The sequence below is a fragment of the Phyllobates terribilis genome, unplaced genomic scaffold, assembly GCF_046119375.1.
Source record: "Phyllobates terribilis strain yellow unplaced genomic scaffold, ASM4611937v1 Scaffold_1__5_contigs__length_1240528914, whole genome shotgun sequence".
Taxonomy (NCBI): Eukaryota; Metazoa; Chordata; class Amphibia; order Anura; family Dendrobatidae; genus Phyllobates; species Phyllobates terribilis.
Window position 1 is genome coordinate 534,043,676 of NW_027362761.1, and position 25,575 is coordinate 534,069,250.

A 25,575-nucleotide genomic window follows, 5' to 3' on the forward strand; every position below is an offset into this window, starting at 1 on the left:
TACTGCTGCTCTTTTTTTGCTGTGTTAACTTATGATTGAAGGATACTTTAAATATTTCTTTCCATGAGAATTTTCACTGATCATCTAGTAACGGTGCGCACCATGCAACATCCTCCTAGTTGTGAAATAACTCAGACATCAACCATCAGATATAAGCAATATATCCCGTTGAGTAACACTGATGTACTGTACCCTGTATGATAATGATGATGGTGACGATGAATCATACGTAAGGGTGGGAAATGATACATTAAGAAGATAAGATTAAACTGTAGCCATCACATGTGTTATATAAAGACTCACTGATCAAAATAATGAGTTCATCAGCCATGAAGAATTTCCTCATCCTGTTTCTCTCTGCAGCAAGTCTGCTGGTCTCTGAAGGTAGGGGACAATCATTTTACTCAATTTCTCTACTTCTTCAATTTCAACAGTTCTTCATTGTTAATGAGGTGACATTATGGAGTATGTGCCCGAGGACTGAGTGCTACAAGCTAATTGACTAGCAGAATCATGGGTCCGTCATTATTCCATGGCCACCGGACGGGAGCCCTTCAAATCTCCTCCGACCTCACAGTATCTCTGGTTCTTTTGATTAGCTGGCCTGGTGCTATTTAATCATTTGGGTATGACGCACATATGACATCGCGCCAAACCAGCTAATAAAAAGAAGCTCCACGTATGCTGGTGAGTAAGAGGCGGTTCGCTGGGCTCCAATCCAGCAGCCTCAGAATAATAACATGGACGCTGGACCAGGTCCTGGGAATCGATCCGAATCATCTCTAGCAGTATGTGTTAATAATCCACTTTGGATTTTTAAATGCAGTGAAAAGGCACAAATAAAATCTTTAGTCCAGGTGAAAGAAAGACTTTTAGGCTATGTTCACACATTGCGTTTTTTCAACGTGTTTTTGATGCTTTTTTAATGTGCAAATTTTCAGCTGCTTTTTACAGTACCAGCAAAGTCTAGGAGATTCCAGAAATCCATGCACACAGCTTGATTTTCATTTGATCAGTATTCTGCTCTTTGCATGTTTTTTTTGCAGAATAGAGCATGTCACTTCTTTCAGCGTTTTTTCACCCATTGGAAGTAGTGGGTGGTGAAAAAAAATTCACCAAAAACGCAGGTGCCAGGTTTTGCAGTGTTTTTGTGCCAAAACCAGAATGAGATTTTTTTGTTTCACTGAACTTTATGTACATGCATATAAAAGACAAAAGGATGGTGAAAAAAACGCACCAAAAAACAAGCAAAATAGCAAGAAAGATCATGAACAAACCTCCTGCCAAGAGATCAGGTTTTTCTGCAGAAAAAGAAAAAAAAAAACAGAAAAAACGCAATGTGTGAACATAGCCTAACACTTGGGACCGGCCTCTTAAAGGGAACCTGTCCCTATGAAAATGCAGCCCAATCTGCAGGGACCATGCTATAGAACTGAGCAGATTGATATACAGTTTTGTGTAAAAAAAAAAACAGTATAAGATGTGTTTTACTTAAACCTCTGCTGATTCTGGGATTTTAGGTCCAGTGGGCAGTTCAATCACTGACTGACAGCTTTCTCTGCATGCACACTTATACAAAGAAAGCTGTCAGTCACTGATAGGACTGTCCACTGGACCAAAAATCCCAGAAACTGCAAAAGTTTAAGTGATTAAAATCTTTTTTCGCAAAACTATATATCAATTTGCTCAGCTCCCCTTGCTCTATAACATGGTGCCTGCACATTGAACTGTATTTTCATGGTGAAAAAGTTCCCTGCTAGGATGGGCCGGCGGCTCTCCTGAGCCAAGAGTGACAGCTGCATAGAAATACATGCTGTCCTGCTGCGGTTGGGAGAACCGCCGACCACAAGTTTTGCCCCTACTCATTGAATAGGTGAAATGTAAAAATCCTTAATCCATTCCACATGTCAAAATCTGCATAAACATTTTACGCAGTATTTGGATGATCTTGTAATCCTAATATGAGTTGGGGATCTTTATCTTGGTCATTATACATTAAGTTCACTACATTAGATGTGATACAGCTGAAATTACCTGGGATCTTATAGTTCTGATGTGTGTTGGGGATCTTTATCTTGTCCATGGTCATTATACTGACCACGGATAAGATAAAGATCTCCAACTCACATGAGGACGACAAGATCTCAGGTACTTTCAGCTGCATCACGTCTAATGTAGTGTACTTAATTATTTGTACCAAATGTCCAACTCGGGGTCAGTATGTAGGGGAGACAGGGAAAAAAATTATAACAAGGATGAATTCTCATCGCCACACAATAAAAGAAAAAATAATAGATCTACCTGTGGTCAAACAATTCATGGGAACTTGTTCTGCTCCTACATTGTGTTTTTAAAGATATGTTGCACGAAATAAACTCACCTTCGCTGCATCTGCAAATACTGTATCTGTAATGAATATTTCTATTTTTGTGGCATAAAATTATTTTTCTCTAATTCTTAGGTAAAACTGTGAAAATCATAAATGGAAACGAAGCTGTTCCTCACTCTCGACCTTACATGGCTCTGATACATTTTGAGACAGAGACTGAAGAAATGATTTGTGGAGGAAGTTTAATAAGACCAAACTGGGTATTGACTGCAGGGCATTGCCACAAGTAAGTATGGGTATATGTAATGTCACTCATTATATACACAGCACAGAGTCATGCCATGTTCAAAGTACAATTACCCTCACAGAACTCCTCCAGTACGCTACCATATTTCACTGTTACTGTGTGTCCTTTCTATTTTATATGCAATATAAGTGTGAACAATGGAGGTCGAGATCTTCAAACCCTCAACAATCACAAAAATGAGGGGTGACTGATCTCAAGTAGTGGCAAGATCTGACCATTTAAGGCAGGGATGTCAAACTCAAATTCAGAGAGGGCCAAAAAAAACTTGGACAAAGTCGCGGGCCATCCTTGATATGTATTAACAGCCTTCCACACAGTATAATAGGCTCCACATAGTCCTCCATACAGTATAATGGGCCCCACATAGTCCTCCATACAGTATAATGGGCCCCACATAGTCCTCCATGCAGAATAATGAGGTCCACATAGTCCTCCATACTGAATAATGGGCCCCACATAGTCCTCCATACAGTATAATGGCCCCACATAGTCCTCCATACAGAATAATGGGCCTCACATAGTCCTCCATACAGAATAATGGGCCCCACATAGTCCTCTTTAGTATAATGGGCCCCACATAGTCCTCCATAAGTATAATGGGCCCCACATAGTCCTCCATACAGAATAATGGGCCCCACATACTCATCCATACAGAATAATGGCCCCACATAGTCCTCCATACAGAATAATGAGCCCCACATAGTCATCCATACAGAAAAATGGGCCCTACATAGTCCTCCATATAGTATAATGGGCCCCACATAGTCCTCCATACAGTACAATGGACCCCACATAGTCCTCCGTACATAATAATGAGCCCCACATAGTCCTCCATACAGTATAATGGGCCCCACATAGTCCTCCATACAGTATAATGGCCCCACATAGTCCTCCATACAGTATAACGGGTCCCACATAGTCCTCCATACAGTATAACGGGCCCCACATAATCCTCCATAAAGAATAATGGGCCCCACATAGTCCTCCACACAGTATAATGGGCCCCACATAGTCCTCCATACAGTATAATGGGCCCCACATAGTCCTCCATACAGTATAATGGGCCCCACATACTCATCCATACAGAATAATGGCCCCACATAGTCCTCCATACAGAAAAATGGGCCCTACATAGTCCTCCATACAGTATAATGGGCCCCACATAGTCGTCCATATAGTATAATGGGCCCCACATAGTCCTCCATACAGTATAATGGGCCCCACATAGTCCTCCATACAGAATAATGGGCCCCACATAGTCCTCCATACAGTATAATGGGCCCCACATAGTCCTCCATACAGTATAATGGCCCCACATAGTCCTCCATAAAGTATAATGGGCCCCACATAGTCATCCATACAGTATAATGGGTCCCACATAGTCCTCCATACAGTATAATGGGTCCCACATAGTCCTCCATACAGTATAATGGCCCCACATAGTCCTCCATACAGAATAATGGGCCCCACATAGTCCTCCATACAGTATAATGGCCCCACATAGTCCTCCATACAGAATAATAGCCCCACATAGTCCTCCATACAATATAATGGTCCCACATAGTCCTTCCTACAGAATAATAGGCCCCACATAGTCCTTCATACAGAATAATGGGCCCCACATAATCCTCCATGCAGAATAATGGGCCCCACATAGTCCTCCATACAGAATAATGGGCCCCACATAGTCCTCCATACAGAATAATGGGCCCCACATAGTCCTGCATACAGTATAATGGGCCCCACATAGTTCTCCATGCAGAATAATGGCTCCACATAGTCCTCCATACAGTATAATGGCCCCACATAGTCCTCCATACAGAATAATGGGCCCCACATAGTCCTCCATACAGAATAATGGGCCCCACATAGTCCTCCATACAGTATAATGGCCCCACATAGTCCTCCATACAGAATAATGGCCCCACATAGTCCACCATACAGTATAATGGTCCCACATAGTCCTTCCTACAGAATAATAGGCCCCACATAGTCCTTCATACAGAATAATGGGCCCCACATAATCCTCCATGCAGAATAATGGGCCCCAAATAGTCCTCCATATAGAATAATGGGCCCCACATAGTCCTCCATACAGAATAATGGGCCCCACATAGTCCTGCATACAGTATAATGGGCCCCACATAGTTCTCCATACAGAACAATGGCTTCACATAGTCCTCCATACAGTATAATGGCTTCACATTGTCCTCCATACAGAATAATGGGGGCGGTGCTTGCATCGTGGGCCAAATATAATCACACCTTGGGCCAGAGTTTGACATGTGTGATTTAAGGGAAACTGTACAAACTATTTTGCAAATAAATCTAGTTATATGGCTGTGTTGGTCCTGGTACAAGAATAAAAATGACACCAGTCTTGCAGTAATCTGATTTGCCAGTGCTGAGAAATCGAGCTTTGAAGTCACTTGCAAATTATCATAGAATTGCATCAGTGATTGGGCAATGGGAATCAGCACGCCCCCAAGGCAACTTTACAAAGCTTGATTTCTCACTTTCATACATTTTAAGGCTAATTATCAAAGCTTAATTTCTCCGCACTGGCACATCAGATCACTAGAAGACAGGTATTATTTTTATTGTTGATCTATGATCTTTTCAGCCATGTTACCAGTTTGATTAGTAAAATATGACAGGTTCCCTCTAATGCTGATCTCTCACTCATACCCCAGTGGCCACTCTTGAAGATTTGCCCCTTTTGGCTGTGTACACATGTAGAACCCCGAGGGCTCGGCTGCTACAGGGGTATTGCACCTCAAACCAGAGGTGTGATATTCCACTCCCGGGTAAGGATGGAGTGTGGACCAGGACTCAGTAGCTGCATGCACCACACACACCCCATTTCCGAGGAACAGCTCAACGGTGCTCCCACTAGACAGAAGTGTAAGCACGACAGCATCTGTTCCTGGCTGGAGTGGGGAGGGGGAGGAAAACCCAGTGGTGTAGGAGCAGATAGGGGTGGGTCTCTGGGCATAGATAGGAGCCCATTGGTTGCTAGTCACCTGGGCTCGGGTGTCAGAAGGAGGTATATAAGGTGGGCACCATCTTAGAACAGAGTGCAGTCCAGTCCAGTTCAGTTCAGTGGAGACAGTCTGAGGAGAAGACGGGAAGCAGAGCCCCTGCATGGGCTCTGCTCCGCAGGCAGGCCTTGTCAGGAGGCTGGAGCCTGAGAGAGAGAGAGAGAAGAAGGAACAGAAAGGAAAGTAGGAAAGGAACTGGAACAGAGGAGAAAGGAAGCAAGGAACACAGAGAAAGGCCCAGAGACACGAAGGCAGAAGGAACCCCATATGCCCAGGAGATACAGGGTGAAGGGTTGGCAGAGCAGGGTACCGGAACCCAAATTGGTGGAGGCGACTAATCCTCAGCCAAAACCGGAGGTTGTTACCACATCTTGGTGCGACCCCTCACTACATCCACCAGGAAGGCATACCATATAGGGTCAGGGACGCAGAGATCAGCGTGCCCAGAGAAGGCCCAAGGGAGCTGGACAAAGGTGGGTCACTGGTGGGGACGGCCAGAGAAAGGAAAGGAAGGGAGCCCTGTGCCACGCTCTGGAATTGCCTGGGAGTTGACCGAGCCCCTCACCTGGTGGACGCAGCATGACTCGGGCGGTCCTACCTGCGCACAAGTGACCTGATAAAGAACTGTGAGTAAAGCATTGAAAACTGCAACCACACGCCTCTGTGTTTCATCGCCGCACCAGCACCATTAGTATTGGGACGCCCACACCATCACTACCATCATCTACTCTAGCTGCCCTGAGGCAATACTTCTCCCGTGGGGAGTTATCCCATACTCGGCTGCGCAAACAACATCAGCCTCAGCGGTCGGCAGCGCAGCGGCGGTCCCCACTGACCGCAATCCACGGGTGGCGTAGTCGGACATTGTTAGTACTTAAGACTGCCACTGGCTTGACCGCCCTGGGCACGGACCGGGTCACCGCCACGGAGAACTACAACCCCCAGCGATCCGGCTCCGGGTATCCCCCTGCACAGCACAGGCCCAGGGGGCGCGTCAACTTTGGCGTAGTCGGCAGGATCATTACCAACCCGCCTCAAGCGGGTATTGCGTGCCTGAAGAAAACTGCACATGTACCTTAAAAGGAAGTCTCCCGCCATTTCCAGAAGTTTCCCGCCGTCCGGAGTCGTTTCCCGCCATCCGGAACCGATTCCCGCCATCAGACGCCATTTTGGACCGTTTCCCGCCATCTTCATCAGTTTTTCCCGCCCTGGCAGAGCGGACGCCATTATGTGCGCACCAAAAGACAGCAGGAAGCCGCCTCCCATCGTGGGCCAGGTCCCAGAATGGCGCCAAAGGAGGAGTCCGCCCCCACCAGCAATGAATGCAGCAGTGGGGATGTCCATCGACGTGGGGGGGCTGCCCCTGAAGGTGATTGTCAGCAGATGCCCCCAAGACCAACCCCCATGGGGGCGGATAGGAAAGAAAACTGAGGGGCTGGGTGCGGCCTGGATCAGTCTGGACCTGCTGCACCCGGAGATGGAGGGAGCAGAGAACTCCACCAGCACCCTGGCCCGCAGCCTGCTGCAAGCGGAGCCACCTTGCAGCCTGACAGAATTGCTGGCCCAGCTGCCTAGAGACCCGGGCAGTGCGCGCGCAGCGCTGGAAGACCTGAACAGGAGGATGGTCCGGGCGCAGCGGGATGTGTTTGCCGGGTGGAGAGAGGAGATGGCCCGGCAGCACGAAGGCAGCCAGTGGAGGACCCCACCGGGACCGGGCAGAGTGCTTACCGCTGGGCGCGGAGAAGAGGGACCGGCAGCTGCAGACGACGCCGCGGAGGAGGCCACGGAGACCGAGGCAGGTAATGGGGATGCCACCACCCCAAGCCCTGGGAACACCAGCCTGCCCTCACCCTCCGTTGCGGGACCCGAAGCCCAGGGGACCGTACCTGACACCACGCCTCCACCGCCGCCAGCTAGGCCTCAGGCAGCAAGAACCGTCATCACGCCCCCGGGCGCTGCCACCCGTCCAAAGCCCACAGTGCCACCCTTGGGCGCGGACCTGTATGCCCAATATACCAGCCCGGACGGGCTACCCTTTGAATGGCCGCCGGAGTTCGCCAACCCCCGTCTCCGGAAAGAGCGACCCCTGAGTGAGCCTTTGATCCCGGCCCCGGAGCCCGCCAACATCGCTCCACCCCTGCCGGAGGATGCCCAGTTTGCATGGGACCCCACTGGCGAGAACCTCATGGGCTTCACCCAGGAGACCCGGGCGGAAGAAGCCCAGCGCCTGGAGTGCTGCCGTCAGCAGCTAGCCACCTATGAAAGAGAGCGGCGGCAGAGGCGCATCAGGGAGCAGCGACTCCAGGCCAGGAGCGCGGAGCAAAAGAGGAGGGCCCGACAAGACACCCACGCCATCCGCGGACCCAGAGCCACCGGGACCGTAGTCAAGTTCCAGCTGGAGCATGGCTGGGGCTTCGTCAGAGACCCGGAGGCTGACACCGACGTCTTCGTCACTAGAAGGGACGTTGAAAGCCACCTGCCAGAGGGACATCACGGACGTGACCTGTACCCCTGAGACGTGGTCACCTACACCTGGCACAAGGGCGCAAAGGGACTGTACGCCCTCCACGTTCACCGGCTCACAGAGGAGGAACTGCAGTACCGCCCAGACACGGAATACACTGAGGATCCGGACGGACCAGAAGATTACCCGGAAGAGCGAGAAGGACACCGTTACCAGTAAACGGTAAAATGGAACTGTATATAGTTACCTGTCAGGGTACAAGAACTGTTGCTGAGTGAAGTGTGGTCCCCGTTGGGACTCGTGTGGAATAGTTAAAGGACTGTTACCCGTGTGCAAGTTAACCCCCTCAATCCCTAACCAGGCTGAGGACTGTGAGCAGCCACTCCCTTATCCCCACTGGCCGAGGACTGAGAGCGGCCAATCCCTTGTAAATAGTTGCGCTTCTTAAAGCGCCCCCTACTGGTTTTATACAAGAACCGCAACGTCTACCTCAAGACGGATTAAATGGACTGTTGCACCTTTACCTGGTCGCAAGTTGCACAGCGGCCAGAGCTCAAGAATGTTCTACTTGAAAAAGTTTTATATTGAAAAAGTTTTATATGCTGCTAGAATAATAATGCAAATGTTTCATGTGATGTTTTATATGCTAAAAGAGTTCCGGTAGTTTTGACCATAGCTAGTGACAGAAGAATGTTAAAAAAAAAAAAAAAAAAAGAGTACCAGTAACGTTAAAAAGAGAAGAATACCTCCCATAAAGGGATGAGTGAAAAGTTATTGTCTTATATACAAATGCATTCTAAAAATTTGTATGTTTAAATTGTTTTGCTCTTTTCCAGCCCGAGGACGTGCTGTGATTTACCAGGGGGGAATGTAGCACCCCGAGGGCTCGGCTGCTACAGGGGTATTGCACCTCAAACCAGAGGTGTGATATTCCACTCCCGGGTAAGGATGGAGTGTGGACCAGGACTCAGTAGCTGCATGCACCACACACACCCCATTTCCGAGGAACAGCTCAACGGTGCTCCCACTAGACAGAAGTGCAGGCACGACAGCATCTGTTCCTGGCTGGAGTGGGGAGGGGGTGGAATACCCAGTGGTGTAGGAGCAGATAGGGGTGGGTCTCTGGGCATAGATAGGAGCCCATTGGTTGCTAGTCACCTGGGCTCGGGTGTCAGAAGGAGGTATATAAGGTGGGCACCATCTTAGAACAGAGTGCAGTCCAGTCCAGTTCAGTTCAGTGGAGACAGTCTGAGGAGAAGACGGGAAGCAGAGCCCCTGCATGGGCTCTGCTCCGCAGGCAGGCCTTGTCAGGAGGCTGGAGCCTGAGAGAGAGAGAGAGAGAGAAGAAGGAACAGAAAGGAAAGTAGGAAAGGAACTGGAACAGAGGAGAAAGGAAGCAAGGAACACAGAGAAAGGCCCAGAGACACGAAGGCAGAAGGAACCCCATATGCCCAGGAGATACAGGGTGAAGGGTTGGCAGAGCAGGGTACCGGAACCCAAATTGGTGGAGGCGACTAATCCTCAGCCAAAACCGGAGGTTGTTACCACATCTTGGTGCGACCCCTCACTACATCCACCAGGAAGGCATACCATATAGGGTCAGGGACGCAGAGATCAGCGTGCCCAGAGAAGGCCCAAGGGAGCTGGACAAAGGTGGGTCACTGGTGGGGACGGCCAGAGAAAGGAAAGGAAGGGAGCCCTGTGCCACGCTCTGGAATTGCCTGGGAGTTGACCGAGCCCCTCACCTGGTGGACGCAGCATGACTCGGGTGGTCCTACCTGCGCACAAGTGACCTGATAAAGAACTGTGAGTAAAGCATTGAAAACTGCAACCACACGCCTCTGTGTTTCATTGCCGCACCAGCACCATTAGTATTGGGACGCCCACACCATCACTACCATCATCTACTCTAGCTGCCCTGAGGCTATACTTCTCCCGTGGGGAGTTATCCCATACTCTGCTGCGCAAACAACATCAGCCTCAGCGGTCGGCAGCGCAGCGGCGGTCCCCACTGACCGCAATCCACGGGTGGCGTAGTCGGACATTGTTAGTACTTAAGACTGCCACTGGTTTGACCGCCCTGGGCACGGACCGGGTCACCGCCACGGAGAACTACAACCCCCAGCAATCCGGCTCTGGGTATCCCCTTGCATAGCACAGGCCCAGGGGGCGCGTCACACACATACTAAATATTCCACCAAATTTCTATCCAAGCAGAAAATCAGCAGAAATTTTATAGAAGCAGCAAAGTGGATGAGAATATCATATTCTCATCAATGGCTGCATGTATTTTCTGTGCATTTTTTAACTATAGCATGTCAATTTCTGTCACGAGTAAATTCTTATTGCAGAACTTCCCCATTGACTTCAATAGGGAAGACAAACGTGACCACAAAGTCCAGTTTTTTGCAGATTTTGTAGAGGATTACCCATGTTTTGATTCGTCAGTCCAGAATAAAGAAAAAAAAAGATAGAAGCTGCAATGGTCACATTGGAAGAAATGTGACCACAGGAGGTGGGGATGCACTAAGGCCGCCACTAAAACACTTCAAGGAACGAAGAAGATTCAGAAGAAGTGAGGATTTCTATGGGTTTTGCTTGTAATTTACTTCTGGAAAATCAGTATCAAGACTGATGTGAATTTGCAGCTACAGATTTCACTGCAGATTCTTGCAAAATTGCTGAGAATATTGTCTGCAGCTATGAGAATATGGAGAACCCTGCAGAACTTCTAGCTATCATCAGTAATATAACATTAAAGGGGGTCTGTCCAGGGCCGGCCTTTGGGGCGTGCCAGCTGTGCAACTGCACAGGGCGCCTCAAACTTGAGAGTGAAGGGGGGCGCTGCGCTGGCTCCCTCCCCGTCGGTATTTTTCTTATGGAAGAGCAGAGAGGGAGCGCCCAGCGTTTCTTCTGTGCTCAGGCGCCGGCGCCCCCTCTCTGCTCTGAAATGTCCGGCCGGGACCCGGGCGCGCTGCACTCTCTCCTCCTCACACACAGGGGCGGAACTACCGCCCGTGCAGCCGGTTCATTGAACGGGGGCCCCGAGGGAGAGGGGGCCCCTTCAGCCTCCAGCAGGGCCGCCATCAGGGCATGACTGCCCTGACTCCAGTATGGGGCCCGGCCGGTAGGGGCCCCCTTGGGGGCCCCCCTCTTGTGTGTCTCTCTCCTCATGGGGCCCCCGGCCCCATGCTAAGCGCCGGGGCCGGAACATCTCTGTCATGATTTCTCTGACTTCCGGTCATGTGACGGCACCGTCACATGACCGGAAGTCAGGAGAACCTGGTGTCATCGATTTGGACGAGGATTCTGCAGGGATCGCATGGGGGTAAGTATAACAAGTTTTTTTTTTTTTTTAAATACAATTTACTAGGAGTGGGGGGAATGGGAGGTGCACATGTGGGGGAGGGGAATGAGAGAGGTGCACATGTGGGGGAGGGGGATGAGAGAGGTGCACATGTGGGGGAGGGGGATGAGAGGTGTGCACATGTGGGGGAGGGGGATGAGAGAGGTGCACATGTGGGGGAGGGGGATGAGAGAGGTGCACATGTGGGGGAGGGGGATGAGAGATGTGCACATGGGGGGGATGAGAGAGGTGCACATGTGGGGGAGGGGGATGAGAGAGGTGCACATGTGGGGGAGGGGGATGAGAGAGGTGCACATGTGGGGGAGTGGGATGAGAGAGGTGCACATGTGGGGGAGGGGGATGAGAGAGGGGCACATGTGGGGGAGGGGGATGAGAGATGTGCACATGGGGGGGTGAGAGCTGCACATGGGGGAATTGGGAGAAAATGAGCTGCACATGGGGGAATTGGGAGTAGGGGGATAATGAGCTGCACATAATGAATGTGGGGTGGGGGACAGTAAATGATGATGGGGTGGGGAGAGCAGGACATGATATAATGAATTGGGGCAGGGGGTGCATGTAAATAATGAATGCGGGGAGCAGGAAGTATAGAGTAGGGGGCGTTGCGGATGCAGGAGTGTAACTGGTAACAAATTGGCGGAAAGAGTAGAGGTTCTAATTAAATTATATATTAAGTGCCTATTTACAGTTAATGGGGGCACCGTGGTGGATTACAATTTATATTTGGAATGGTAGGTTGTATAATAACTAACCATATATTGATGGTGGATACACGTCTGTATTCAGCTGCGTAATGTAGAAGTTGGGGAATGTGCTCTAGATAACTGTGTTATTTTATGCAGAGACGAGTCCTGGCTGGAAGACGTAATGGCGGTCTGTGCTGGATGAAGGAGAAAAGCGTAGCTGAAGGACTTCACCTAGAGACGTCACCAGTGAGTCAGTGTATTACATGTACACTTACACTATATACTATGTACCGGGCTCCTGTGTATAATGTCACTGGTGATCACTGTATTACCTGTACACTGACACTATATACAGAGCTCCTGTGTATAATGTCACTGATGATCACTGTATTACCTGTACACTGACACTATATACAGAGCTCCTGTGTATAATGTCACTGGTGATCACTAGATTACCTGGACACTTACATTATACATACCATGTATAGAGCTCCCGTGCATAATGACACTTATGGTAATATTAGTAATGTGGTGGTAATATTAGTAATGTGGTGGTAATATGTGGTCTGGTCATGGTGTGGCAGTTTTTCCCCCTTCTGTGTGGTATTATTCGGTCACTATGTTGTGGTAATATGTGGTCTGGTCATGGTGTGGCAGTATTCCCTGTATGTGGTATTATTGGTCATTTTTAAAAAAAAATGTATATGACACATTCCCTTAAAGAAAACTAAATAAAAATATATCTAAAAAGAGTATTGGATATTTTAAGAAAATTTTAATAGGTTAGAGTAGGGCCCTGCCAGAAGAGTCTACCTTATCGTGGTGGCGGCTTTAAAACTTTTCAACTTTTGTTGCTTGTTATTACTTGATCATTTGATTAATAAAAAATGCACTTGTTGTTTTCACCTACATGAGTTTAATTTTTTTTCTTTGGGGGGGGGCGCCAAGAGGGATTTCGCACAGGGCGCCATATACCCTAAGGCCGGCCCTGGGTCTGTCACCCCAAACTTACAGATTAAACTAAGCATATTGCTTTGTTCAGAGTTATAGCCTCTATTTTCCATAAACTTGAATTTATTCTTTAAGTTATGTAGGGTGCTTGGTGCACAGATGATGTGGCCGAGTGAGCGAGTGCGCCGTTCCTCCTGCTGTAATTTACACGAGGCTGGCACCCTCACTCTTTATTGATATTACTCAATTGCCTGGAGTAAGCACTGTCAGCAGACAATGATCATTTATGAGCTCACTGTACGGCTATGTTCACACAATCATAAAAAAAAGAAAAAACGCCCAATTTTCATCCATAAAAAAAAAAAACAATTATTATACAACAGCAGTGAATACAATTTACAAGACCACACACAGCTTCGCTTGTTAAAGATGTTGTCCGAGACTTTTACATTGATGGCCTCTCCTTAGGATAGCAGAAGATTAATTCATCGCACACTCGTAAGCTAGTTGCAGTGTATATATACAGGCTAAAGAATAATAGACCAAACCATAGGCGCTAAGGCGACAATATGTGAAGGCGACGGTAGACGTTTCGGCCACAACATAGGCCTTATTCATGATTTCACTATTTTGATAAGATGTAAACATATGCCAGGTATTTAGGTAGGTGCCGAGGTATGGCAAGAGATCCAATAGAAAAGCTTAATAAGACCCATTCTTATTAAGCTGCCGGAATCGCCTTTCTTCCACCGGTAATGAGTGCCCCCTGGTCCTTAGTATGGTCTTTGGAAGCAATAAGTCATGTGCCAGTCCTTTGTACTGACCACACATATATTTATACATGTAAATGAGATCCCCTCTGAGGCGTCTTTTTTCTAAGCTAAACAAGCCCAACTTTTCCAACGTTTCATCATATGGGAGGCCTCCATCCCTTGTAATAATCTAGTTGCCGCCTTTGAACTGACTCTAACTTCTGAATATCCTTTTTAAAATGTGGCGCCCAAAACTGGATCCCATATTCCAGATGTGGCCTCACCAGTGATTTATAAAGGGGTAACAATACATTGGGATCGTGGGATTTTATCTCTTTTTATACATCCTATAATCTTTACATTGTGCCATAAGCACCACTTACACTTGTGTTAATCAAATATTTGTTGATTAAGGTACCACTGTGTCTTCATCCTCTGCTCTGTTCTGATCTTCTGTATAATGGAAAAGGTGATCTTAACCCCTTTCTGACGTCAGGCGTAATAATACGTACCTGCACCCTGGGCCACATGGACCAGGTACGGATTATTATAGAGGCTGTTCTGGCACGATCGCAGCTGGGTGTCAGCTGATTCTAACAGCTGACACCAGGTACTATGTGCCAGGAGCGGTGCTGCAACGCTCCCGGGACATTAACCCCCGAAATGCTGAGATCGAAGTCGATCGTAGCATTTCCGGGGGAAGTAGAGGTAAGAGCACCCCTCTTACCTTGTATCGGCAACCCCGTGCTGCGAGTATGGGGTCCTGATCGTTGCCATAGTTAGCCGGATGTCGTCATGACACATCAAGAAGTTAGGTAGATTGTGCTCAGTGCACGATCTACCTAACTTGTGTCTCCAGGGCTGACAAGCTGCAAAAATGAAAGACCCATAGTGGGACAAAGTGTAAAAGTGCAAAAAAAAGTGTCAGAAAGTGAAAAAAAACTAAAACAAAAATTGTTAAAATATTTTTTCAAAAAAAGATAAAATAATCCAAAAAAATAAAAATATTCTGTACCCATAAATAGTATTATGAAAAAAAACAAAAAAAACAATAAAAGTACACATATTTGATATTGCCACGTCCGTAACGACCTGACCTATAAAACTGTCCCACTAGTTAACACCTTTAGTGAGCACGGTAAAAAAAAAGAAATAAAAAACGAAGCAAAAAACGATGCTTTATCATCATACCGCCAAATAAAAAATGGAATAAAACGCAAAAATAAAAATGGTACCGCTGAAAACGTCATCTTAACGCAAAGAAAAAAGCTATAGCTCTCAGAATAAAGAGATACAAAAAAAATATTTTTTCTATAAAATAGTTTTTATTATGTAAAAGCGCCAAAAAATAAAAGAACGATATTAATGTGGTACCTCTGTAAACGTACTGACCTGCAGAATAATGCTGCCTTATCAATTTTACCACACGCAGAGCGGCATTAAAAAAAAAAACAATTCCTGAATAGGGTTAGGGTTGTATTAGGGTTGTATTAGGGTTGGAGTTAGGGTTGTGTTAGGGTTGTATTAGGGTTGGGGTTAGGATTGTGTTAGGGTTGTATTAGGGTTGGGGTTAGGGTTGTATAAGGGTTGTGTTGGGGTTGGAATTTTTTCAAAAGGAAAGAAAAAAAATTATAACGACATGGCGACTAGTGCTGAGCGCAAGTGCTCGCTACTTGAGTTTGCAGCGGGTACTCAGGTGCTTGAGTGACATGCTCGAGTCTCCGCCCCATATGTTTCGGGGCTGTTATACAGCCAAAAAAATCCCCACATGTTTTTTTTTGGGTGTCTAACAACAGGAGGGGCATGTCACTCGAGCACTCGCGATACTTGGTGCATGCCCAAGTACCCGATGCAAACTCAAGTAGCGAGCACTTGCGCTCAAGACTAATGACAACTTATTCAATATGATGACCTAATGTTATCAAATTCTTTGTCGTACATCTGGGTTCAAATTGTTCACTATACCCCTTGATAAAATCCTTGAGGGGTCTAGTTTTCAAAATGGGGTCACTTGTGGGGGGTTTCCACTGTTTCGGCGCATCAGGGGCTCTCCAAACACGACATAGCGTCTGCTCTCGATTCCAGCCAATTTTGGCCCAAACAGTGTTTTTTCTCACATATGGGATATCTGCATACTCAGGAGAAATTGCACAACAAATTGCATGTTGCAATTTCTCCTGTAACCCTTATGAAAATGCTAAATTGGGGGCTGAAAAACATTTTTGTGGGAAAAATTTGAAAAATGTATTTTTATGGCTGAATGTTATAAACTTCCATGAAGCACCTGGGGGTTCAAGGTGCTCACCACACTAGATAAGTTCCCTGAGCGGTCTAGTTTCCAAAACGGTGTCACTTGTGGGGGTTTCCACTGTTTAGGCACATCAGGGGTTACCCAAATGCAACATGGCATCCGCTAATTTTTCAAACAAATTTTATGTGGCACCCTGCTGTTCACAGGTACCACAGGACCCAAAAGGGTGCATGGACGGACTTCTCCACAAGAGGCCCTCACTACAAACCGACACCTCCACGCTTCCACCTCATACCACCAGAGGGAGCCCGGATAGGGATATATATATATATGGAGGGTGGAGCCAGGCAGTTCAGTTAGTTGTTCAGAGAGTGTGCTGCCACTGAGAGCAGTGAAGACGCAGCACGTCTGCTGCTGTATTGAGGGCCCCGAGTGTGGCTGGAGGCAAGGAGGAGAGGAGATAGGAGTTAAGGGGGCAGAGGAGCATCGTAGGCTCACCCCAAGACACAAACCAGACACCGGGTCCGTGCCTACAGGGTCCCTTATACCCAGTAGGGATCACCGGCATACCAGGAGGACTACAAGTCCCTGGTCGACCTGAAGCTAAACCCTTGACAGGTCTAGGAACCACGAAGGCCCCGGCGTCCACGGATAGTGGTTGCCAGAAAAAGGTCCTACTACCAAGTGACAGGTGAAGGAACAGCATGACACAGAAGCTAGGCCCAGTTGCAGGCTGGCCAGGAGCTTAGAGAGAGGGAGACACGGACCAGGACGCCTTATACCCGCTCACTGGGGAGAAGTCCTGAAGTGCACCCTTCCTACCGAGTACCCTGGACCGTACCTGACATTCGCACCAGTAAAGGTACTGAAGTGAATCCCCTGTCTCTGTCAGTTACTCCTGCTGCGCCATCTCTCCTGCACTGCAAGCCCCAGCATCACCACCATTTGCACCTACACTGCCCCGGGGGCCCGCTCCGCCTGTGGGGAGCAGAAACATCCCAGCTGCCATCCCATCACCCCCCGGAGGTCTGTAGCAGCGCCGGTAACCATTACCGGAAACCACAGGTGGTGTCACGAGACAAACTGTACACTAAAACCCCCTTTTTAAAGAGAGACCCAGAGTACGGGCCCGGGAGCCGACTGCCGTGACCTCCTGAACAAGGTAAAAGGCCCGGGTACCGAGTCCCCTATATTCCCCCTAGGTGACACATTTACATTCAAAACGTCTAATGGCACTCCTTCCCTACCAAGCCCTGCCATGTGCCGAAACAGTGTTTTTCTCCCACATATAGGGTATTGACGTGCTCAGGAGAAATTGCACAATCAATTTTGGGGTCCATTTTTACCTGTTACCATTCTAAAATTAAAAAAAATTGGGTCTAAATTAACATTTTTGAGAAAAAAAGTTAAATGTTCATTGTTTTCTTCCACATTCCAAAAATTCCTGTGAAGCGCCTGAAGGGTTAATAAAGTTCTCGAATGTGGTTTTGAGCACCTTGAGTGGTGCAGTTTTTAGAATGGTGTCATTTTTGGGTATTTTCTGTCATATAGACCCCTCAAAGTGACTTCAAATGTGATGTGGTCCCTAAAAAAATGGTTTTGTAAATTTTGTTGGAAAAATGAGAAATCGCTGGTCAACTTTTAACCCTTATAACTTCCTAACAAAAAAAATGTTGGTTCCAATATTGTGCTGATATAAAGTAGACATGTGGAAAATGTTATTTATTAACTATTTTGTGTGACATATCTCTGTGATTTAAGGGCATGAAAATTCTAATTTTGAAAATTGCTAAATTTTCAACATTTTCGCCAAATTTCCATTTTTTTCACAAATAAACACAAGTCATATCAAAGAAATTTTACCACTATCATGAAGTACAATATGTTACAAAAAAACAATCTCAGAATCAGTGGGATCCGTTGAAGCGTTCCGGAGTAATTACCTCATAAAGTGACAGTGGTCAGAATTGTAAAAATTGGCCTGGTCATTAACATGCAAACCACCTTCAGGGGCAATGGGGTTAAAATTAATTTTACACTTTTAATAGTGGCTATATCCCTCATGAGGCAATATGCTTAGTTTTATGTGTAAGTTTGGGGTTACAGACTCCCTTTAAAGTGGTACACATTCATGGCATATCTGTTGTACAGAATACGTGTCTTCATATTATACTTATGAGTAATCTTATCCATTTCTAGGTGGTGGAGTTTGACAACTGTTCGTCTTGGGGCTCATTCATTGGAAGGAAATGAACAAGGGATTCAGAAGTTTAGCGTTAAAAAATCTTTCCCACATCCAAAATATAACAGACATAATTTGAAAAATGACATTCGACTTATGAAAGTAAGAATTATTCAGTCTTGTATGTAATATAATAGCCATGTGCTCAACATATAGGGCACTACACCACATAGAACCAAACCAAAAGGACAAGTTTGACCAGTTTGATCATGTAAATGGCTGTAGAGCTGAGTAAAATTCAGTTTTCATATTTTAATTTCTCCCTTCCATTGCGTAGATATTTTAGGTTATAATTTATGGTATAGTTCAACTGGGTAATAATATATAGCTCAACTCTCCTGTATCTCTATATACAATAGCTGCAGACTTGTGTATCATTACACACACTTCCAGATCTCATTTCACAGGCCAGTCTCCTCCCCAACACACTGACTGCTGTGAGATGAGATCTGGAAGTGTTTCTAATGATACATAACTCTACAACTACTGTATAGAGATAAAGTAGACACATCTGCTGATATACCATTTCAGTCATTTGACTTTCTACAGCCACAATCACAGGTCTCAACGGTCAGGTGACCAAAAACAGGATCTCTTTGCTTCTTTTCCTGCTACAGACCACCAAAGTGGACTGTGCTGGAGCCACTGGGTTATAGGGAATAAGTATGCATCTTTTTATTAATTTTTTCCTTCTGATTTTTTTTTTAAGTCAAGACAATACCTTTAAGAGAAACTGCAGTATATAGATAAAATCCCCAAATTGTTTAAATTATTCTTTGCTAAAACGTCATACAGATGCACACCTTTTTTTCATTCCCACACCCCTTTTACGGGACATACCCATTCCATTTTCATTTCATTTTCTACCAGCTGAATTCGTGTTTGGAAATTTAAGCTCTTTCTAATGACGGAGCATCTTGATGCCACACATTGGAAACTTTCAGGAAGGTTTCTGGAGGCTTCTATGGTGCTCAGGAGATTCACCAACTCCTGGGAGTCCATAAAGTCGCCCAATTTACTTGGCGATACCCAGATTGTTCCTGGAGAGTTGAAAACTACGGTTTCACTTAGTCATGTAATCCTCCAAAAAGCTCTTTATACAGTGCTTGATATACTTTATACAATGTATTATGTTATGTAATTTCTTTTCTAGTTAAGCGATTCAGCGAAACTTGGAAGAACCGTTCAGCTGCTCAATTTAACGAATACATTTGAGGACATAGCAGCCGAAACAGTTTGTGAAACAGCCGGATGGGGATGGACTGAAAGAAATGTTAATGCTGAGTCTCTAAGGGAAGTCAAAATCAGTGTTCTGGACAGAGAAACATGTCAGAGACATTGGGGAAAAAAAGTTGATATAACCAAAAATTTAATATGCACCATTGTGGGATCAAAGGGACAAGACACTTGTACAGTAAGCTTTGTCTGTATTATTCTTTGTTCCTTATTTGTTCATAGTATGGTTGTTATCATCTCAGCAGGGCCAGATTAGACCCAAGTCCCTGCAGACATGTGACTCCGGTCCTAAATCGGACCATATAGATCAGATAGCGGTCAGCAGCTATACAGTGCATTGTGAAAGTATTTGGCCCCCTTGAACTTTTCTACCTTTTGCCACATTTCTGGCTTCAAACATAAAGATATAAAATTCTAATTTTTTGGGGAAGAATCAACAACAAGTGGGACACAATCGTGAAGTAGAACGGAATTTATTGGATATTTTAAACTTTTTTAACACATTAAAAACTGAAAAGTGGGACCTGCAATATTATTCGGCCCCCTTGAGTTAATACTTTGTAGCGCCACCTTTTGCTGCGATTACAGCTGCAAGTCGCTTGGGGTATGTCTCTATCCGTTTTGCACATCGAGAGGCTGAAATTCTTGCCCATTCTTCCTTGAAAAACAGCTCGAGATCATTGAGGTTGGATGGAGGGCGTTTGTGAACAGCAGTTTTCAGCTCTTTCCACAGATTCTCGATTGGATTCAGATCTGGACTTTGACTTGGCCATTCTAACACCTGGATACGTTTATTTTTGAACCATTCCATTGTAGATTTTGCTTTATGCTTGGGATCATTGTCTTGTTGGAAGATAAATCTCCGTCCCAGTCTCAGGTCTTTTGCAGACTCCAACAGGTTTTCTTCCAGAATGGTCCTGTATTTGGCTCCATCCATCTTCCCATCAATTTTAACCATCTTCCCTGTCCCTGCTGATGAAAAGCAGGCCCAAACCATGATGCTGCCACCACCATGTTTGACAGTGGGGATGGTGTTTTGAGGGTGATGAGATGTGTTGCTTTTACGCCAAACATATCGTTTTGCATTGTGGCCAAAAAGTTCGATTTTGTTTTTATCTGACCAGAGCACCTTATTCCACATGTTTGGTGTGTCTCCCAGGTGGCTTGTGGCAAACTTCAAATGAGACTTTTTATGGATATCTTTGAGAAATGGCTTTCTTCTTGCCACTCTTCCATAAAGGCCAGATTTGTGCAGTGTACGACTGATTGTTGTCCTATGGACAGACTCTCCCACCTCAGCTGTAAGATCTCTGCAGTTCATCCAGAGTGATCATGGGCCTTTTGGCTGCATCTCTGATCAGTCTTCTCCTTGTTCGAGATGAAACTTTAGAGGGATGGCTGGGTCTTGGTAGATTTGCAGTGGTCTGATACTCCTTCCATTTCAATATGATCGCTTGCACAGTGCTCCTTGAGATGTTTAAAACTTGGGAAATCTTTTTGTATCCAAATCCAGCTTTAAACTTTGCCACAACAGTATCTCGGACCTGCCTGGTGTGTTCCTTGGGCTTCATGATGCTCTCTGCACTTGAAACAGAACCCTGAGACTATCACAGAGCAGGTGAATTTATACGGAGACTTGATTACACACAGGTGGATTCTATTTCCAATGTTGTCATTTAGGACAACATTGGATCATTCAGAGATCCTCACTGATCTTCTGGAGTGAGTCTGATGCACTGAAAGTAAAGGGGCCGAATAATATTGCACGCCCCACTTTTCAGTTTTTAATTTGTTAAAAAAGTTTAAAATATCCAATAAATTTCGTTCCACTTCACGATTGTGTCCCACTTGGTGTTGAATCTTCCCCAAAAAATTAGAATTTTATATCTTTATGTTTTAAGCCAGAAATGTGGCAAAAGGTAGAAAAGTTCAAGGGGGCCAAATACTTTCACAATGCACTGTAACTCCCAATTCTCCAAATACATGAACAAGCAGCTTGGCTAAGTATGCATACATTGTGTTTGAGGAAAAGAGAATAGGCCACTGCCAGAAACCTCAAGTCGCAGCTTATCTTCTGGAATAAAACAATAGGATTGAATGTTCAAAATTCTAATTCGCCAGTTCTTCTCTCCTAAGACATCAACTGTCCGGCAAGATTAAGGAGTACTCCATACACACCAGGTGACCAACTGTTCCCACCCCATATTTACTATTATTTGTATTGGGGTCTTAAAGGGGTTCCCACACAAAGTATGTTTTAATCAATAGATTTTGGAATAAAAATAAGTCCCACAATTGGATGTGTTAAATAAAAGTACCTGTCAGGGGCATACATAGAAGTCATGGTGCCTCATAGCAGAAGTTTTCAAAAAAATAAATAATATTTGGCGGGGTCACAGAAGGGCATATCTCACAACTTTGCAGCCCTTACAAAGTATTTTTACTCCTACTGAAGCCATAGATTCCCCTTTCATTGCAGCCATAAAGTATGATGCCAACAAAAGTGCCACACAAATACTGTACAGTATAATACCCCCACAGTGAATTCCTCCACAGTACCCTCCACATTGAAGACCCTACTGTACCCCACCTCAACTCCCCCGGCAAAATATGGTGACCCCAACACAGTATGATCTCCCAACTGTGACTCCTACACAGTCCCCCATGCTGTATAATGGGCCTACATACAGTATAATGTATAATGGCCCCGACTAGCCCTCCAAACAGTATAATGGCCCCCACACAGCCCTCCATAAAATATAAAGGCTCCCACATGGCCCTTCAAATATTATAATGGCCCCCACATAGCCCTCCAAATATTATAACAGCCCCCATATAGCCATCAATATAGTATAATGGGCCCCATAGTCCTCCATATAGTATACTGCACCCATAGACCTCCATACAGTATAATGCACTCCCAATAGTTCTCCATATAGTATAATGCACTACGTAGTCCTCTATATAGTCTAATGTACTCCCCATAGTCCTCCATACAATACAATGCACCTCATAGTCAACCATATAGTATAATGCAGTACCCAAAGTCCTCCATACAGTATAATGCACTCCCCACAGTCCTCTATACAGTATACTGCACTTCTCATAGTCCTCCATATAGTATAATGCACTCCCCACAGTCCTCTATACAGAATACTGCACTCCTCATAGTCCTCCATACAGTATAATGTACTCCCCACAGTCCTCTATACAGTATACTGCCCTCCTCATAGTCCTCCATACAGTATAATGCACTCCCCATAGTCCTCCACAGTCCATACAGTATAATGCACTCTCCATAGTTCTCCATACAGTATTATGGCCACCACAATGTACTCACTGATTAATAAAAAAAATACAATACTCACCTCTCCTCCTTGTATCCCCGCTGCTCTGGTCTCTGCAGCAAGAGTTCTGAAGTACCGACATGTCTCAGGGCAGCGAGGGCTATGTAGTGACATCATCGCGCTCGCTGCCCTGAGACGTCAGACACCGAGGGAGAATGATAGGAAAGAATCAGCTGACACTCCTTCTCTCATCATTGCTTTCAATTGTATGGGCATCCAAGATGTGGTGCTGCCGATGGCACCGGTTCCCCCCGGGTTACGGGTCCCATAGCAGCTGCACAGCCTGCCACCTTTGGCAGTACACCACTGGTTCCTGTCCTGAGATAATCTTATAAATGTGTCCCTCCTATGAGCTGTGTAATGGCATAGGATTCTTTTTGTGGGGTAAAACATTTGCCTGTATGTTTAAAAACATGATTTAACTCACAGAAAGTATCAGCTGTGATCCCCTGCTGTAACGTCCGTATACTTTATTTTGCTTCCTCTCCTGCCCAGGAGATGTGGTATGAGCAGACCATGTTCCTGCACAGTCAGACACAGCCATTACACAGTAGGGGCACATTTATAAGATTATATCAGGATAGGAACTTTTTTTAATACATTCAATTGTGGAACTTATTTTTATTCCAAGATCTATCGATTAAAATGTTCTTTTGTTCATTGGACAACCCCATTAAGAGACAAGGCCGGAGTATTTTGCTCATGCAGAGAGGGTTGGTACAGAAGCCTACATGATATATATGTATACATGTGATATAGCTCTGAGTCCTGGTCTTGTATCTTACGTTTAGTGATCATGCACACAGCAATGTCATGTACATAGACCCTGTATGGAGCAAAAGGAGTGCCAATGGGGTCTATATCACTGAACTCCAATTTACTCCACAAAGTCCCCTAGCAATGCTTCTATGAGAGAGTAATTATATAACATGGGAAGTAATTTTGTGTGCCTCTAGGCTAAAAGCACTTTAAGGCACTATATGGGCTCATAGCCATGTAGTCTGAATCTGAGATATGTCCATGTGCATAAGGCATAACACTGGTTACTATACAGCTTTTAGCCCTAGAGAACCTGAGAATGTGCCGTGAGCCACTGAATGTCTTTTCCATCTACTCCTTCAACTGTCCTTGTGCCCTAGGCATTCTATTATCCAGATATTTTACACGTTAAGACATAAAATATTCCAGTGAATCTGCTACACAAAATGTAATTATTTCTACTCTTTTTTTTACAGGGAGACTCAGGTGGTCCTTTAATTTGCAATGGTTTGTTTAGAGGAGTCACTTCTTTTGGGGGAGCTGTGTGTGGACAACAAAACGATGCATCCATCTTCACCCGCCTGACTGAGGAATACGTCAGTTGGATAAACAGCACGATCCTTAAGTACTCCTAGAACTTCATGGAGATAAAGATAATGATTGCCATTGATTATATTTTTCACTGATCATTAATCTTTATGAAAAGTTTGATTTTCTAAAATAGAATACCACGCAGTGATTATTTAGGAGCAAATCATCAGTCCCCTAAAAATAATCACATATTTTATATCCTGTATCATTTTCTATATTGTTCTAACTCTTGTATGGGAAGACTACGCGTTTCTATTTCTTGCGCAATAAAAAGTGATTTAAAAAAAAAAGGCACATGGCTGGAGAAAAGTAGCACTTAGCAAAATGATTCAGAGGTCTACGGCAGTAGTCCAGAACCCTGCGAACCTCCTCCTACAGGTGGCATCCCCGATGCCCCTTCTGATTAGTTGATGTTGAACCAGACCTTCTAATCAGAAGATGTGCCGGGAATGCCACAAGTAGGAGAAGTTTCACAGGCAGCCATGGACTATTGAGGTGGACAATGGATCATGGTACTGCATATCTTTTTTGCTCGAATCTAGTGAAAAAAAGATGATCTAAGGTTTACTTTTTACTTACTTTTATAATATCTAAGGGGGCTAAATGTCTTACTGTTATGTCTAATGACTATGGATGAGTCAGTCATAAATTGAAAACCATATTGTATTGGTCTCCCTTGTGCCGCCAAAACAGCTGTGAAGCTCTGAAAGGTTCCTGTGATATCTGATGCCAAGATGTAAGAAGCAGCTGTTCTTTCAAGTCCTATAAATCGCTATGCATTTGACTTATTTTCCAGCACATCAATCACACCAACATGAGACCAGGTTCGTTTCCTTCTCATTATTTTATTGAGAGCACAGCATAGGAATCTAGGACCTACAATATTATCATACAAGGGCACAGAGAATCAACCTAAGAATTATGGGAGTAAACAAGTACCAAATCCTTCTGCTGCAAGTGATTTGGGGTGCGGTGACGTTAACCAGCCATATTTTAATCTTCGGACACCGAGACCCTTCACCATGTGCATGCCATGGCTTGATGCCCAAAAAATCATCCTTTTTTAACATTATTTACAAAAAGTAAAATGGGGGGAATTGTTCAGCTCACCTCATGTACATTGACGAACTCCCAAGATGTGCACAGACATCGGATCCTGGTTTGCAATGATGAGGGTTATATACAGTTGAAATCAGAAGTTTACATACACTATATAAAAAGACATGTTATGCATGTTTTTCTCAATATCTGA

General features: G+C 45.3%; 1 protein-coding gene across 1 annotated transcript; it reads left to right on the forward strand.

Moving 5' to 3' along the window:
• Positions 1 to 233: 233 nt before the first annotated feature.
• Positions 234 to 25,573, forward strand: LOC141268554 (granzyme A-like). Its single transcript, XM_073680335.1, has 5 exons — positions 234 to 384; positions 2,462 to 2,615; positions 18,348 to 18,492; positions 19,544 to 19,804; positions 24,209 to 25,573. Exons 1-5 carry the CDS (start codon positions 315 to 317, stop codon positions 24,365 to 24,367), a joined length of 789 nt encoding a protein of 262 aa, XP_073536436.1. The 5' UTR covers positions 234 to 314; the 3' UTR covers positions 24,368 to 25,573.
• Positions 25,574 to 25,575: the final 2 nt, after the last annotated feature.

Bases quoted from the DNA above. Each gene is read 5' to 3' on its own strand.
- LOC141268554 (XM_073680335.1), top strand. From the start codon at position 315: ATGAGTTCATCAGCCATGAAGAATTTCCTCATCCTGTTTCTCTCTGCA. The intron at 385-2,461 runs GTAGGGGACAAT...TCTAATTCTTAG, and splicing joins AAGTCTGCTGGTCTCTGAAG to GTAAAACTGTGAAAATCATA. The intron at 2,616-18,347 runs GTAAGTATGGGT...ATCCATTTCTAG, and splicing joins ACTGCAGGGCATTGCCACAA to GTGGTGGAGTTTGACAACTG.